The following is a 14,776-nucleotide window of genomic DNA, read 5'->3' on the forward strand; positions in this document are numbered from 1 at the left end:
GCGCCAACTTCTGACCAAACTGTATTCGCTCCAAACCAGTTGATGGAAACGTTTTTCTTTATTTAAGACAAAAGTTTGCTTCAACTTTACTCGCGATCTGAATGGAAACATGACTTATAAAGTGAGCTTCTTTCTCCTTTAAACTGCTCTGGGTATGTTTCTGTGTTGTTTTCGTGGTTTTTGCTTTATTTAGATTTTACAGCTCTTTGATGTTTTCTTAGAATCTGAGCGGTGTAGACCATCTTCAAAAATGTTCTTTGGAGGAAAGTTCTCCGCAGAACAATGACTCATATTTGAGAACAGCTTTTATCACTTTTTATCTCGTTCTATATGGTTCTATTAGTTTCTATCAGGTTTGAATAGGTTCTATCTATCATTTTCTACTGGATCCAGTTCTACCAGGTTCCTCCAGGTTCTAGTCACTTTAATTAGTTTCTGACATAGGTTCTACAGTATCATTGGGCTCTGGCAGGTTCTCTCCGGTTCTAACAGTGTTATTTTTGATTGCAGGGTGCTCCAGGTCCTCTGGGGCGGCAGGGCCCTCAGGGGCCCCCAGGCTTCCCGGGCCCTCAGGGGCCTCAAGGACAGAAGGGCCATAGAGGAGACGAGGGGCCGACAGGAGCAGGAGGACTGAAAGGAGACTCGGTGAATAAACCTGGTTCTGATGAGAACACGGTGGTTCTGTCTGGCCCAGAACCTCAGTCTAACTCTGTTTGTTGTTTCAGGGGAGTGTCGGCGTTCCCGGTTTTCCAGGTTTAGAAGGACTCCCGGTAAGAAGTCCCGCCCTCTCAACCTCTCCGCTGCTCTGATTGGCCGAGACGTAGTGAGGTCAAAGGTCAGACTGTGAGCGTGTGTTTGTGTGTTCAGGGTCACCCGGGTCCTGCTGGAGGTCCTGGTTTTCCAGGTCTGGACGGATGTAACGGAACCAGAGGAGAGAGAGGAGACCCTGGACTCCCTGGAAGACCAGGACCTGATGGAGAACTGGTCAGAGTCACCGATCGATCAATAACACGCTCTGAATGTTAGAAGTATTCAGGTTTAACTGTTAGATGTTAAATCATTCTTCTCTCTCATCCACCAGACTCCAGAGGAAACAATATGTATTATACTGCTGAGTGTACTGTAGCATGTACAACATGATCACCATGGTAACAGAGTTTTATTCTGCAGGGTTTCGCTGGACTGAAGGGATTTCCAGGAGATCAAGCCGTGAGATTCATACAGTACGCTGGAATACCTGTAAGTATACCTGTACTATCGAATACTTGTACTGTAATTACACCTGTGTAGAATATTATATTATTCTATTTTTATGATGATTGAATACATGTAACAGTATTTTAATGTTGTACAAAAGTACAATATTTACCTCTGAGATGCAGTAGAGGAGGAGTAGACATTGGAAATACTCAGGTAAAGTACTAGTATATCAGAATTGTACTTAAGAACAGTACTTGAGTAAATGTCCTGTTCTGTAAAAGTTTTATTTTCCACAGAAGACCAGAGATTATGGGATGTTTTTTAACGTTTGATTCTGTTCATGTATTTCTGATGCTTCTCTCCATTACAGAGTACATTTACAACATAGTATTTATACACTGATGCTGGTACTTTGTAATGAAACTGTGACCTGACGTCCGTGTTTGTGTCTCACAGGGAGACGTCGGTCTGGTTGGACTTCCTGGTCGACAGGTGAGAACCAACACAACAAAGAGCAGAACGTAGATCTTAGAACCGAAGCAGTGGTGCTTTTACTTCTCTGGGTTCTTCTTTTACTCTCACAACATAATAACACATTTTTTTAAATGTTTTATTTAATGTTTTATTTAAAGAAATTAAGAATATTCCAGTTTGTTTTTAATTCCAGTAAATTTGTTTCATGTATTTTCTTAAATAATTAAAAATAGTTGTGTATCATCATATTTTTATTATTTCAAGTTTCAGCATTTTCAAAACAAGTCTATTTATTAAAATCAAAAATATCTTTCTTCACTTGTTTTGAAGAAATTAGGTTTGCAGGACTTCATTAAAAATACAACATTCATAACTTAAAACATTAAATTGGCCTTTTTTCTGCATAACGAATACTTGTACTTTTGTGTGTACTATTACTGAGAGGAGCTTCTGTCTGCAGGGTGAACTGGGTCTGGCCGGTCCGATGGGAGTTCTGGGTCCTACGGGACCGGACGGGACCAACGTGAGTCCAAACAAACACACCTGATAAATATTAATACTACTAATAATGTTTATTATTACTTTCTTTAAAACACAGTTTCTGTGATACAGTTAAAGTACAAACAACTCAACTGTGTTCATAAATGTCCTCACAGTGTGTACATGTACATGTCTGTTTGTCTCTACAGGGTATCCCTGGTCGGCCCGGCTCCAGGGGTCCACCTGTAAGTAGTAGAAGTACATTTACTCTAGTACTGTACACTTTCGACATTTAATTGGGTATTCCCATTTTCTGCTAGTTTTATACTAGGGAAATAATAAACTAAAAACTAAATAAATGAATAATCTAAAGGGTTCTTTACAAAGTCTGTACATTGATGAACTACATCATTAAAATACTCTTATATGTATTGATTAGTGATACAAATATAATAATGTTATACTCTATAATAACATTTTGCAAACTGTGTACTTTTTGCGGATAATACTTCTGTCCTTTTGAATATTTGAATATTTTTAGACTGTGGTATTTGTACTTTTACTTAAGTAAAGTATCAGAGTACTGACTGGTCCCCCAGTGATCACAGGTAAACTTCCCCTGTAGACCATCCTCAGACAGAGCCATCAGATTATTGATTATTGATTATGAATCACAGTGTTTGTATGCATAGGTAGAAACAGGTGATGGTGTGTTTGTGTTTCAGGGAGAAAAAGGTCGATCTCTGCCGGGACAGAAAGGAGACGAGGTACAAACATTCACCATTTACCGTTTAATGTCTAAGATCAACTTTAGCAGTAGCAGTAGTACTTTGCAGTGCTGTGGTACTGTGCAGCTTTAGAGTACTGTGTGGTACTGTGTGGTACTGTGCAGCTTTAGAGTACTGTGTGGTACTGTGTGGTACTGTGCAGCTTTAGAGTACTGTGTGGTACTGTGTGGTACTGTGCAGCTTTAGAGTACTGTGTGGTACTGTGTGGTACTGTGTGGTACTGTGCAGCTTTAGAGTACTGTGTGGTACTGTGTGGTCCACAGGGGGATCAGGGCCTCAGGGGGAGGGGCCTCAAGGGGCCGGGGCTGTTTGAGTACGTCGACCCTCCAGAAGACCTGTACATCAAAGGAGAAAAGGTGGGCGGGACTTCAGCCTGTTACAGCCAATCAGATTACAGTTTCATGCTGTCTACTAATGTTAATACTACTGCGGTTCTACTCGGTTCTACTCGGTTCTACTCGGTTCTAAACGGTTCTACTGTTAATGTCCTGAAACTGTTTTACAACGTAGATGTAATGTTATTGTGTCTTTGTTCTACTCTGATTCAATTGTACTTAGTCCATGGATCCGCTGTAGTTCTGGTTCTGTTGTTTCTAATGTTGGGTTCTGTTGGTTCCTCAGGGTACTCAGGGGTTTAAAGGAGTCTGTGGAAGGTCAGGACTGCCGGTAAGTTCAGATATCTGATCAAACCTTTGGAACATCTGGCCAAAGGAACACTGGGTTCTTCTGAACCAAAGTTCTTCCTTAACACAGGGTTCTCTTGAACATGGGGTTCTAATGAACATAGGGTTCTAATGATCGCAGAGTTGAACTGAACACAAGGTTCTCCTGATATCAGGGTTCTAATGAACGCAGAGATATCTTTCGAGCTCAAGGTTCCCCTGAACACAGGGTTCTCTTAAACATGGGGTTCTAATGATTGCAGAGTTCAACTAAACTCAATGTTCTCCTGAACACAGGGTTCTAAAGAATACAGAATTCTAATAAAAAATGGGTTCTTATATACTCAATGTTCTCCTGAACACATGGTTCTCAGGAAAACTGGGTTCTAATGAACACAGGATGAGATGAATTCATGTTTAAAGAACATGTGCAGGTTGACTTCAGTGTGAACTTGGTTGATAAACGTTCCTCTACGTTATTCATTTGTCATCAGGTGAGAACAGAATATTATTGATCACATATTGATTGTTCTGAATGTGGAACGTATTGAAAGTGGATGTCTAATGTTTCTGTTTCAGGGTTTGGACACTCTCCAAGGGATCAAAGGGGAGAAAGGCATTGTGGGATTTCCTGGTCCCAGGGTGAGTATCCCTCGTTCTTCACGTTATTGATCCGTGTAGATCAATAATAGAAGACAGAACTGTTGACGGTCTTTGTCCTCATGATGAGCAGAAAATAAACAAGAATAAATGACGGAGAGTTAAAACATGAACTCTTAATATCAGATCAATAATCAAACATCCGTCTCCGTGATGTGTTTGTGTGTCTCAGGGATTTTATGGAAACCCCGGTTATCCCGGAGAGAGAGGGTTCAAGGTAAGTTAACAACAGAAACATGTGAAATCTATTAATAATTAAACTTACTTATTAATTATACAACTTCTTGACAGTTTAATTAAAGACCTGTCAGCCAATCAGAAACTGAGACTCTCTCTGCTTTGATGTGTTTTTTTAGGGGATTCGAGGAAGTCCAGGTCTCCCAGGTCTGATTGGACGAGAAGGTCCTAAGGTCAGTCTGGTTGTCTGTGCTGACCAATCACATACAGGGATGGAATAAACAGTGGCTCCTCTGATTGGTCGCTTTGAATACTGACTAAAGTCACATGCTTTATTAGGAACAGGGTTTATATGATATCCTATGGAAAGTTACTCCTCATTTTTGGTGCGTTTTCCTGCAAAAGTTCAGCAACATGTGTTAGATAAGATAAGATAAGATAAGATAAGATAAGATAAGATAAGATATCATCCCTGATGAACAACACCTCCCCCCCCATGCAGGACACCCTGGCAGCTCTGTGCAGCTCCTTCACCACCGGCTGCTTCACCCCCGGTGGTGAAGGAGAGGTACTGCAGGTCCTTCCTTCCTGCTGCTGTCAGGTTGCACAACCAGCTCTGCTCCCAGCAGACCACATGACACATGACAATAAAAACCTGTGGCATACAAATACACCGTGCAATTATAGTTATAATAGTTATTCTGTCTGTACATATAATATTTCAATTATTGTGGATTTTACTGTTTTTTATTTCTTATTTATAATAGTTGTTTTTTTATCTTGTCTTTCTTCTACTATGTCTCTTGTTTTGCACTTTACTCTCTGCTGCTGTAATCCTGCAAATGTCCCCGCTGCGGGACTAATAAAGGATTATTTTATCTTATTTTATCTTAATATCTGCTCATTACATGAAGACAGTCTTCTCAAAATAAACTTCCGTCTTAGCAGGAAACTAGTTAGTTAGGTTTAGAAAAGATGGTGAAATAGTTAGGTAGGTTTAGAGTTTAGTAGTTAGTAGTTTAAAGATCATGGTTTGGGTTAAACAAATAAATCAACGTTGACTCCTCGTTTCACACGAGGAAAGATGGACTCCTCTCTCCTCTGTGTGAGGTAGGAAGTCTTTATACTTCCTCATTCATGATTTCGTGTATAACATACAAAAATGTTCTTGGGATATATACGAATTGGGACGCATTCATTTTCAAAGGTATAGCTACTGGATGCTGGATGAGACTATGCAAAGGAAAAATAAACGAGTGCACATTGAAGTAAACTTATAGATTTTGAGAATATCAGAAATATAAGAACACCTCATCTTTAACGGCTTCATCAACTATAAGTTATTGTTAACTTTTAGATCAAAGAACTGAACTCTATGCATCAGCGCCCTGTTCCTAATTCATCCTATGTCTTTGGATAGTATTCAGTAACAGCCTGTGTGTTCCCAGGGCATGCTGGGAGATCCAGGTCCTAAAGGCCTCCCTCAGGAGGTGAACGTCACACACTCAGGTACGGATCAATACTCACTAATCCATCAGCCCATTGATGTCATCATGGTGGTCCGATGTCACTTAACTGCCTCCTGTCCTCCAGGTGACATCGGAGAACTCGGGGCCCCCGGACTGAGGGGCCCCCCAGGAGACATGGGGCTGATGGGAATGCACGGCCCCCCCGGAGCCCCCGGCAGATCCATACCTGGTCCGTACCTGCAGCACATTTACAGCTTCATCCATATTTAAGGTGGTATGACGATGATAACGTCCTCCGTCGTTCCTCTTCAGGTCCGGAAGGTGTTTTGGGTCAGAGTGGAGTTCCAGGATCCAGAGGGGACAAAGGAGATCCAGGTCCGTTGTACAGAGACCCACCCACACCTGGAGAACCTGGAAAACCAGGATGCCCCGGACCCAAAGGACTGAAGGGAGAACAGGGGAGACCAGGTACCAGAGAACACAGTTTTTCTCACTGTTGGTGTCACACCTGGTTTATACCTGTGTTCTGTCAGAACCACCTGGTGATGTCATTATCTAAAGTTATTTAAATCTGTGACGTGATTTTCCTGTTATACAAATAATATTCAATAGTGGTCACTTCCTGTTTTTCTCTTAAGGTAGTTACTGTTTTCCCGGGGCCCCAGGAGAGTCTGGGGATCCAGGTGATCAGGGGCCCCTGGGGACCATGGGCTTCCCAGGGTTTAAAGGTCAGTGTCTGGACTGTTTTATTGATTGTTAATCGATTGTTGGTTTCAGCTCATTCAGTTTGACAAACAGATGCAGCAAAAAAACACCAAAAAAACAACAAGTTATCATTCATTGTTTTTGCATCCACTTGTTTTTATGAGCATTTTAAACGGCACATAAATCTGACAGAAAAGGTTGACATTTATAACTATCGGAGTGCGTGAGGTTTCATCTATTAGACTCATCGAACACCGAGCATTATCTCGGACATCAGGTTTAATAGAAAGAACAGGGGCTCCAGGATGTTTCCCTGAGGAACCCCACATGTTTTCAATCTACCTGTGTGTTTTCAGGTGGTCCTGGCGCCTGTTCTTGTGGCCCCACATTTATAGTGAGGGGCCCCCCTGGCAGTGTGGGTGACCCGGGGTCTCCGGGGTATCCAGGACCTCAAGTGGCCCCGGGGCCCAGAGGAGAGAACGGTTTTCCTGGAGACACAGGAGAACAAGGACAACAGGTGAGTCACCAGAAAAAGGGTCAGGTAGCTCGCGGTTAGTCGGTTGGATTGTTTAATTATCTGGTTAATTCTTTTGTTTTTAGGGCCTGGGTGGATTTCCAGGTGTGAAAGGGTTCAAAGGTCAGAAAGGAGATTTCATCGTGGTGGATTTTAAAGGTGAGCTTACTTTACTCACCTGTCTCAGCAGTGACTCAGCCATGATGTCATGTCAGTGTTTCAATGGTTCTGATTGGACTTTTGTCTCCAGGTGAGAAAGGAAACCAGGGCCAGCTGGGCCCTTCAGGCAGACAAGGATTCTCAGGGAGAAGAGGGCTCGATGGGCCCCTGGGGGCCCCTGGAAACCCAGGCCCCGAGGTCAGTCAGACCATCCGGGTGTACTCACACTGTCAGACTTTGAAAACCCTGAAGACCAACAGGAATCTTATATAGACAGATACATCTTCAGGATGTAGTTTGTTTATATTGTCGCTGTAATGAGTGCTGCAGCCTGTAGGGGGCGCTGACTTCACTTCACTCTGATACTGTCGATGATGTCACTGCTGTTCTGACTTTAGCCTTTAAATCACTTTTCTGTTTCTTCTCAGGGTGAAAGTTTCCCCAGTTCTCCTGGAGACAGAGGCCCCCCTGGTCTTTCAGGGCAAAAGGGTTCATCAGGACCTTCAGGGCCCCCGGGGCGAGGTGTAGTCGGAGCAGTAGGACAAAGGGGGGACCCTGGGGACCCAGGACCTGAGGGACTCCCTGGCCCCCCAGGACCGAAGGGGGTTAGAGGTAGAGATCAATTAAGACTATGTGAAATCTGCAAAAAACAACTCATTACCACTCCTAAAACTCCCACTCTGACTCCTCCCACGCCACACTGGCCCCTCCTCTTCCTGTTTGACTCCTCCTCTTTCTGCAGGGGACACTCTGCCCTGTGTGCCCAGAAACCCCGGACCCCCCGGAGAGAAAGGAGACACTGGAGATGCAGGTAAACACCACCTAGAAGACCTTGTTCTGCCCACCTGTCTGTCTGACAGCCTGTTAACCTGTCTATCTGATGTTCTGCTCACCTGTCTGTCTGACAGCCTGTTAACCTGTCTATCTGATGTTCTGCTCACCTGTCTGTCTGACAGCCTGTTAACCTGTCTATCTGATGTTCTGCCCCTGTCTGTCTGACAGCCTGTTAACCTGTCTATCTGATGTTCTGCCCACCTGTCTGTCTGACAGCCTGTTAACCTGTCTATCTGATGTTCTGTCTGTCTGACAGCCTGTTAACCTGTCTGTTCTGCCCACCTGTCTGTCTGACAGCCTGTTAACCTGTCTATGTGATGTTCTGCCCACCTGTCTGTCTGACAGCCTGTTAACCTGTCTATCTGATGTTCTGCCCACCTGTCTGTCTCCCCAGGTTACAGAGGAATGCCGGGTCCTCCAGGTTTTCGTGGCCTCACTGGACCTGATGGACCCAAAGGTGACAAAGGCCGGCCTGGACTACCTGGACCACCTGGAGGACAAGGTACCAGAGCGTACCTGTACCACACCTGTCCTTTACATCATCCCTGACTTTATCTTGATATGTATCCTCTCCTCGTCCTGCAGGACCTCCAGGTTTTGTTGGCGATACCGGAGAAGAAGGACCTGAAGGCTTCAGTTATGGTGGAGATCCAGGTAAAGTCACCTGTCATCGTCTGTTGACCTGCTTTTATGAATCAAAGGAAGTGACTTTAAACATTTAATAGTTTTTTAATTTAATTTATTTTAGTAGTTGTTCACATCATTCAAAGGTCCAAATGAAAACAAACAAAAGACTTTGACATGAGCACGTTTGTTTCAATGTGTTTTCTAACTGGAGCCGTTCAGTCCGGTTGAATCAGACTCTGGTTGGTTTTCCTGTTGGTGGTTGTTTGTGGGGAGAAAGTGATTTGTGAGTAAAGTGGAATAACGTTAATCTTCAAACGCTGTAAGAGAACCAGAGAACTCTTAAAGAGGATTCAGATGGTTTCAGTCTTCATTATCTGTGTTTTCATTCTGTTTACCAGGCTCTCCGGGGCTCCCAGGCTCTTCTGGACTCAGGGGCCCAGCGGGAGACTCTGATGTCGGGCCCTCAGGACCCATTGGCGTCCCTGGACGACCAGGCTCTCCGGGACCTAAAGGAGTCCCTGGCCCCCCCGGCATCACCGGACTTAAAGGTGAAATACTGGACCTGAAGATCAATAGCTGAATGAAAACTCCAGCAGGATGTTTTAAATAAAGTTAAATCCCCAGAAACAAAAAATGTGAATTCATATATTGAGAATTAGTTCCTGTGTTTGTCCAGGACTCCTGGGTCTGGCTGGGGGCCCCGGAGTGCAGGGCCAGAGAGGACAGGATGGGGCCCCAGGCAAACCCGGCCCCCAGGGGCCCACAGCCGACTTCTGTGACCCCGGAAAACCTGGTTCCAGGAGCCTCTCAGGCCCTCAGGGGCCCATAGGACCACCAGGTAAAATCTGTCTCTTTACTTTACTTTACTTACTCTATTTAATTTTGATTTACTTACTGTACCTAACTTCATTGTATTTTACTATTTTCACTGTACTTTACTTACTTTACATTAGTTTACTTTACTTTACTTACTTTACTTACTTTACATTAGTTTACTTTACTTTACCTTACTTTACTTTACTTACTTTACTTACTTTACATTACTTTACTTTACTTACTTTACTTACTTTACATTACTTTACTTTACTTACTTTACTTTACTTACTTTACTTTACTTTACTTTACTTTACTTACTTTACTTTACTTTACTTACTTTACTTTACTTTACTTACTTTACTTTACTTTACATTAGTTTACTTACTTTACTTTACTTACTTTACTTACTTTACTTTACTTTACTTTACTTTACTTTACTTTACTTTACTTACTTTACTTTACTTTACTTACTTTACTTTACTTTACTTACTTACTTTACTTACTTTACTTTACTTTACTTTACTTACTTCACCTTACTTTACCTTACTTTACTTTACTTACTTCACCTTACTTTACCTTACTTTACTTTACTTTACTTTACTTTACTTTACTTTACTTTACTTACTTTACCTTACTTTACTTACTTTACTTTACTTTACTTTACTTACTTTACATTAGTTTACTTTACTTTACTTACTTTACTTACTTTACTTTACTTTACTTACTTCACTTTACTTTACTTACTTCACTTTACTTTACTTTACTTACTTCACCTTACTTTACCTTACTTTACTTTACTTACTTCACCTTACTTTACCTTACTTTACTTTACCTTACTTTACTTTACTTTACTTTACTTACTTCACTTTACTTTACTTACTTTACTTTACTTACTTTACTTTACTTTACTTTACTTACTTTACTTTACTTACTTTACTTTACTTTACTTTACCTTACTTTACTTTACTTTACCTTACTTTACTTTACTTTACTTTACTTTACTTTACTTTACTTTACTTTACTTTACCTTACTTTACTTTACTTTACCTTACTTTACTTTACTTTACTTTACCTTACTTTACTTTACTTTACTTTACTTTACCTTACTTTCCTTTCCTTTCATTTTATTTACCTTTTCTTTTCTTTACTTTATTGATCACATTCATGTTCAGGTTTTTACGGGGAGAAAGGTGAGATCGGGCAGGTGGGTCCTCCAGGTATTGGCCCTCAAGGCCCTAGAGGTAAACCGGGCTCTCCAGGTTTCCCGGGGTATCCGGGGCCTCAGGGCCCCCCTGGTCCCGGCGGAGACTCCGGGCTGCCGGGGTTCGATGGTCAGAAAGGTAAGCCCCTCCCACCAACACACCTGAGTTTAAATGTGTCCTGGTGACAGGTGAACAGAAATACTAACCGTCTATTTTAGGTCTGGTGGGGCCGCGGGGCCAGGACGGAGGGCCAGGGACCCCTGGACGGACCGGGGCCCTCGGAGCCCTGGGGAGGACGGGGGAGCGAGGGTCCAATGGACGAGACGGAGGTCCAGGATGTGAGGGCCGGAAAGGAGAGAAAGGTACTCAGTACTACTATAGTACCACTATATACTACTACTACTGTGATAAACTAGCAGGGTGAAGGTATTTAATAAGTCACCATGTGTGTCCCCTGCAGGCTGTAAAGGGGTCCTGGGGCCTCAGGGAGAGACCGTGGGGGTCCCCATCAGAGGAGGCAGAGGGAAAGACGGACCATCTGGCATCAACGGCTTCCATGGACCACGAGGTCAGAGCGTTACCATGGAGACGGTGTCAGGCTGTCACTCAGTACTTTGTAAAGTTAGAATGTTTCCACTTAAATCTCACATTTAAACTCAGAGTAGAAGCACAGACTGTTTACAAGAAGTGGACGTCGTCGTTTCCAAGCATCGAGTTTCGCTTTCGGCCGTCGCCATCGTGTTTTTATCAACCAGTGAACAGGAAGTGACCATATATGGAGTGAGGAGGAGTGACGTAGAGACGCCGTATACGTCTCTGGTGTGGACCTGTCAATCAGTGTGTAGCCCCGCCCTAAAGCATCCCCTGCTTTATGGTCTGTTTGACTCTAAATGGAGCATCATTTACTAAATGAACATCATGCTGTATTGAAGAAGACTTGAAACTAGAGATTGAGACCATAAACTCATGTTTACAATGTTTACTGAGGGAATAAATCAAGAGAGAAGTAGAGTCATTTTCTCATAGACTTCTATACAACCAGAGGAGTCGCCCCCTGGTGGACAGGAGAAAGAATGCAGCTTTAACACAGGAAGAACTGGAGGTTGTCTCCTCGGTAGAAGGTCGGAGACTTCATCAGACTCAGATTTTAGAGAGACACCAGCTGAACTGAACCCATAACAGACTAACTTAAAATGCTGAAGGCTGATTTTCCCATGATGCCGTTCTCTGTGAGACAGTAAGGTGATCTAATACGATGAACGTTTTTAACATTAAACTCACTCTCTACAGGAAATAAAGGTGTGGGAGGAGCTGATGGAAAGCCGGGGTATCCGGGCATCAACGGACCCACGGGCATCGTAGGACTTCCTGGACCCCCTGGACGCTACGGACAACCGGGACCTCCAGGATCACCGGGACGCACAGGACCACCAGGATTCATCGGCTTCCCAGGGGAGACCGGAGATCCGGTAAGACAGAAGACTTTTTAACTTACAAAGACAAAACAGGTTTACAACCGCAGACACCAAAATGAAGTAAGTCGTTTTCTGCAGCGACTCTTGGAACATGACATCAGTTCAAAGTCATGTTCATCAAAGTAGGATGAATATGAACCATGAAGCTGATGAAACAACGTTTGTTAGAGATTTAAAGGAACCCAGAGGAGCCGGTTCAAACAACCAGAACGTTTGTGTTCTTTTGTTAAACAGTCAGAGATATTGATGTGTTTTGGTTGCAGGGTGACCTGGGGTGTCCGGGGAACGATGGAGAACCGGGTAGCCAAGGATGTACTGGACCCACAGGTATCAACTAACCCTGGACCCTGCCCCCCCACCAGGACCTCACAACCTTCAATACATGATCTACGGACAGATATGAAGGCTTTTATCTCCATGGGTAACGCTTCTTTTTGCCTTTCAGGTGATAAAGGAGACTCCCACGGTAGTCCTGGTCCACCTGGAGACAAGGGGCCTCCTGGAGACTTGGGGCCCTCAGGTGAGGATCTGGTTCTGGTTCAGCTTTGATATGAACATACAGCAGTAAAATAACACGTGAACGTTGTTTTAATGTTGGTTAAATCTGGCTCTGGATGAGGAGGACCTTGTCTTATGAACCACCAGCTGAGTTTCTGGATGAATCAGCTGTTTGTCTCTCTCAGGACCTCCTGGACCTCGAGGAGATCCTGAAGGACCCGGTTTCATCGGGGCACCGGGGCAGAGAGGATGCAAAGGAGATCTAGGCCATCAGGGGGAACTGGGCCCACCAGGTACTGAAGCTCACCAGGGCCTCATCAAGTCTTTACACCTTCTTTATGGAACATAAAGTCATGTGACCTGCTGCCGTCCAAAACCAGTAAAGACCAGCAGCTGTTCGGTCAGACTGGGAGCAGAATGTGTTGATGGCAGCTTAAGAGGGATCAGGAGAACAACAAGAAGAATATAAAAAACTTTATTTCTGTGAAAACATTAAACTGAATTTATTGTAGGTGAATAAAGTATTTTGGGACTTCCTTTGTTCAAACAGAGAGATGCAGGATTCACGTAGTTTAGAAGTCCAACTGGAAGTCATCATTGGCTGACTGTCTGTCTGTCTGTCTGTCTGTCTGTCTGTCTGTCTGTCTGTCTGTCTGTCTGTCTGTCTGTCTGTCTGTCTGTCTGGTTTGTTCCAGGTGTGGTGGGTCCTTCAGGTCCCAGAGGTCGTTCCGGTCTTCCAGGTCTTCCTGGTAAGGCGGGTGCTGATGGTCCTCCAGGACCTCCAGGCTTTCAAGGACTCCCAGGTCAGAACTGTGACATCATTAAGTAAACAAGACAAAGACCAGCCTGTTAACTTTAACATCTTTATTTTATCTGTATTCATCTTAAACTTGTAATCCAGACCACATCTGGAGCTGGATCACACTGTGATCAGATCTCAGTAAATAACATCTGTACAGGTTTTGTCACCTGACTCCTCCTCTTCCTGCTATCTGAAGCTGCCTGTCAAAATAAAAGCTCCAGATAAGTCTTTCCTGTGAGGATGTGATACAGATAAATTCACTAGAAATGAGATTTTCTGTAGTTGCCAGTTGGTTATTTTACTTACCTGACATGTTTCAGTGCACAGGTGTGTCTCTCCATTTTGTTTATTTATGAATGATTTTGGTGCGTCAGGTCCTCCTGGACCACTGGGCCTCCATGGACTGGACGGACTGAAAGGAGTGAAGGGAGACATGGGGACCAGAGGTACGAGTGTCTGTTCTGTTATAACAGCTTCTCCTTTACAGTCCACTCCAGCCAGCGATCCGTCTCTCCTCATGTACCAGCGTCATGTGACCATTGATTCCTTTGAGATGTAGATCTCCGTGACTCTGCCCAAACGTCTTCCCGGCTAAACTTGACCTCAGTCCAGAACCTTGAGGATGGAGGTTTGGTCTCCTTCCATTACTGAGGGTAACTTCCACAAGGAGACCAAATCTCTAACCTCAAAGTCCAGCCGGGACTTTAGTGAGACAAAGAGGCAAAACTGAAGTGGTGGTTTTGTGACGGTGACGTTTGTTGGATTAGTTATGTACTTATGAAGGTAGATGTGGTAACAAATGCAAATTAAGTTATTTCGCTCTCTAAAAAATTCTTATTTTATTATTGATCAATAATAATCTACATGTCCATCCTAGTCTGTGCTTTTATTTTGTGTGAGCATGGAGTGTTTTGACAGAACTTCCTCAACATTTTCATATTGAGTTCATCTGAACATACTGATGGTGGTTTTAAACAATAAATAAAGGTAGAAGAATCCTGTTTGTGTGAAACTTAATGAAACTTTGTAAAAGTTTTGTTTCAGACATTTATGAGAAGTTTATGCATCAGCATCACCATGGTAACGTCCGTCTCTCTGGTTAGGTCTGGGTCAAACTGGTCCTCAAGGTTCTATTGGTCTTCCGGGGGATAAAGGTCCTCCAGGTCCCCCAGGACCCGTTGGTTCATCTCAACCGGGCCCACCAGGACCCACTGGCACCCCAGGACCCAAAGGT

At 43.4% G+C, this 14,776-nt stretch overlaps 1 protein-coding gene across 1 annotated transcript in view; it reads left to right on the top strand.

Annotated features, from left to right (window-relative positions):
* Nucleotides 1-510: 510 nt before the first annotated feature.
* The window catches only part of LOC129116159 (collagen alpha-1(I) chain-like), a gene marked incomplete at its 5' end in the record, with an annotated part of 18,598 nt that continues 4,332 nt past the window's right edge, over nucleotides 511-14,776 (top strand). Inside the window, 36 exon segments of the mRNA XM_054627193.1 lie at nucleotides 511-645; nucleotides 726-770; nucleotides 868-984; nucleotides 1,171-1,239; nucleotides 1,657-1,692; nucleotides 2,135-2,197; nucleotides 2,364-2,399; nucleotides 2,880-2,921; nucleotides 3,206-3,298; nucleotides 3,564-3,608; nucleotides 4,184-4,246; nucleotides 4,437-4,481; nucleotides 4,621-4,674; nucleotides 5,890-5,950; nucleotides 6,035-6,139; nucleotides 6,223-6,378; nucleotides 6,549-6,638; nucleotides 6,972-7,132; nucleotides 7,216-7,288; nucleotides 7,380-7,486; nucleotides 7,717-7,900; nucleotides 8,031-8,099; nucleotides 8,517-8,624; nucleotides 8,708-8,776; nucleotides 9,148-9,297; nucleotides 9,426-9,587; nucleotides 10,738-10,905; nucleotides 10,986-11,129; nucleotides 11,228-11,335; nucleotides 12,058-12,236; nucleotides 12,506-12,569; nucleotides 12,688-12,762; nucleotides 12,926-13,033; nucleotides 13,436-13,543; nucleotides 13,917-13,988; nucleotides 14,646-14,774. Of these exon segments, the coding sequence (XP_054483168.1) occupies nucleotides 511-645; nucleotides 726-770; nucleotides 868-984; nucleotides 1,171-1,239; nucleotides 1,657-1,692; nucleotides 2,135-2,197; nucleotides 2,364-2,399; nucleotides 2,880-2,921; nucleotides 3,206-3,298; nucleotides 3,564-3,608; nucleotides 4,184-4,246; nucleotides 4,437-4,481; nucleotides 4,621-4,674; nucleotides 5,890-5,950; nucleotides 6,035-6,139; nucleotides 6,223-6,378; nucleotides 6,549-6,638; nucleotides 6,972-7,132; nucleotides 7,216-7,288; nucleotides 7,380-7,486; nucleotides 7,717-7,900; nucleotides 8,031-8,099; nucleotides 8,517-8,624; nucleotides 8,708-8,776; nucleotides 9,148-9,297; nucleotides 9,426-9,587; nucleotides 10,738-10,905; nucleotides 10,986-11,129; nucleotides 11,228-11,335; nucleotides 12,058-12,236; nucleotides 12,506-12,569; nucleotides 12,688-12,762; nucleotides 12,926-13,033; nucleotides 13,436-13,543; nucleotides 13,917-13,988; nucleotides 14,646-14,774 (3,493 nt within the window).

Source organism: Anoplopoma fimbria, unplaced genomic scaffold (genome assembly GCF_027596085.1).
Source record: "Anoplopoma fimbria isolate UVic2021 breed Golden Eagle Sablefish unplaced genomic scaffold, Afim_UVic_2022 Un_contig_12770_pilon_pilon, whole genome shotgun sequence".
NCBI classification, from domain to species: domain Eukaryota; kingdom Metazoa; phylum Chordata; class Actinopteri; order Perciformes; family Anoplopomatidae; genus Anoplopoma; species Anoplopoma fimbria.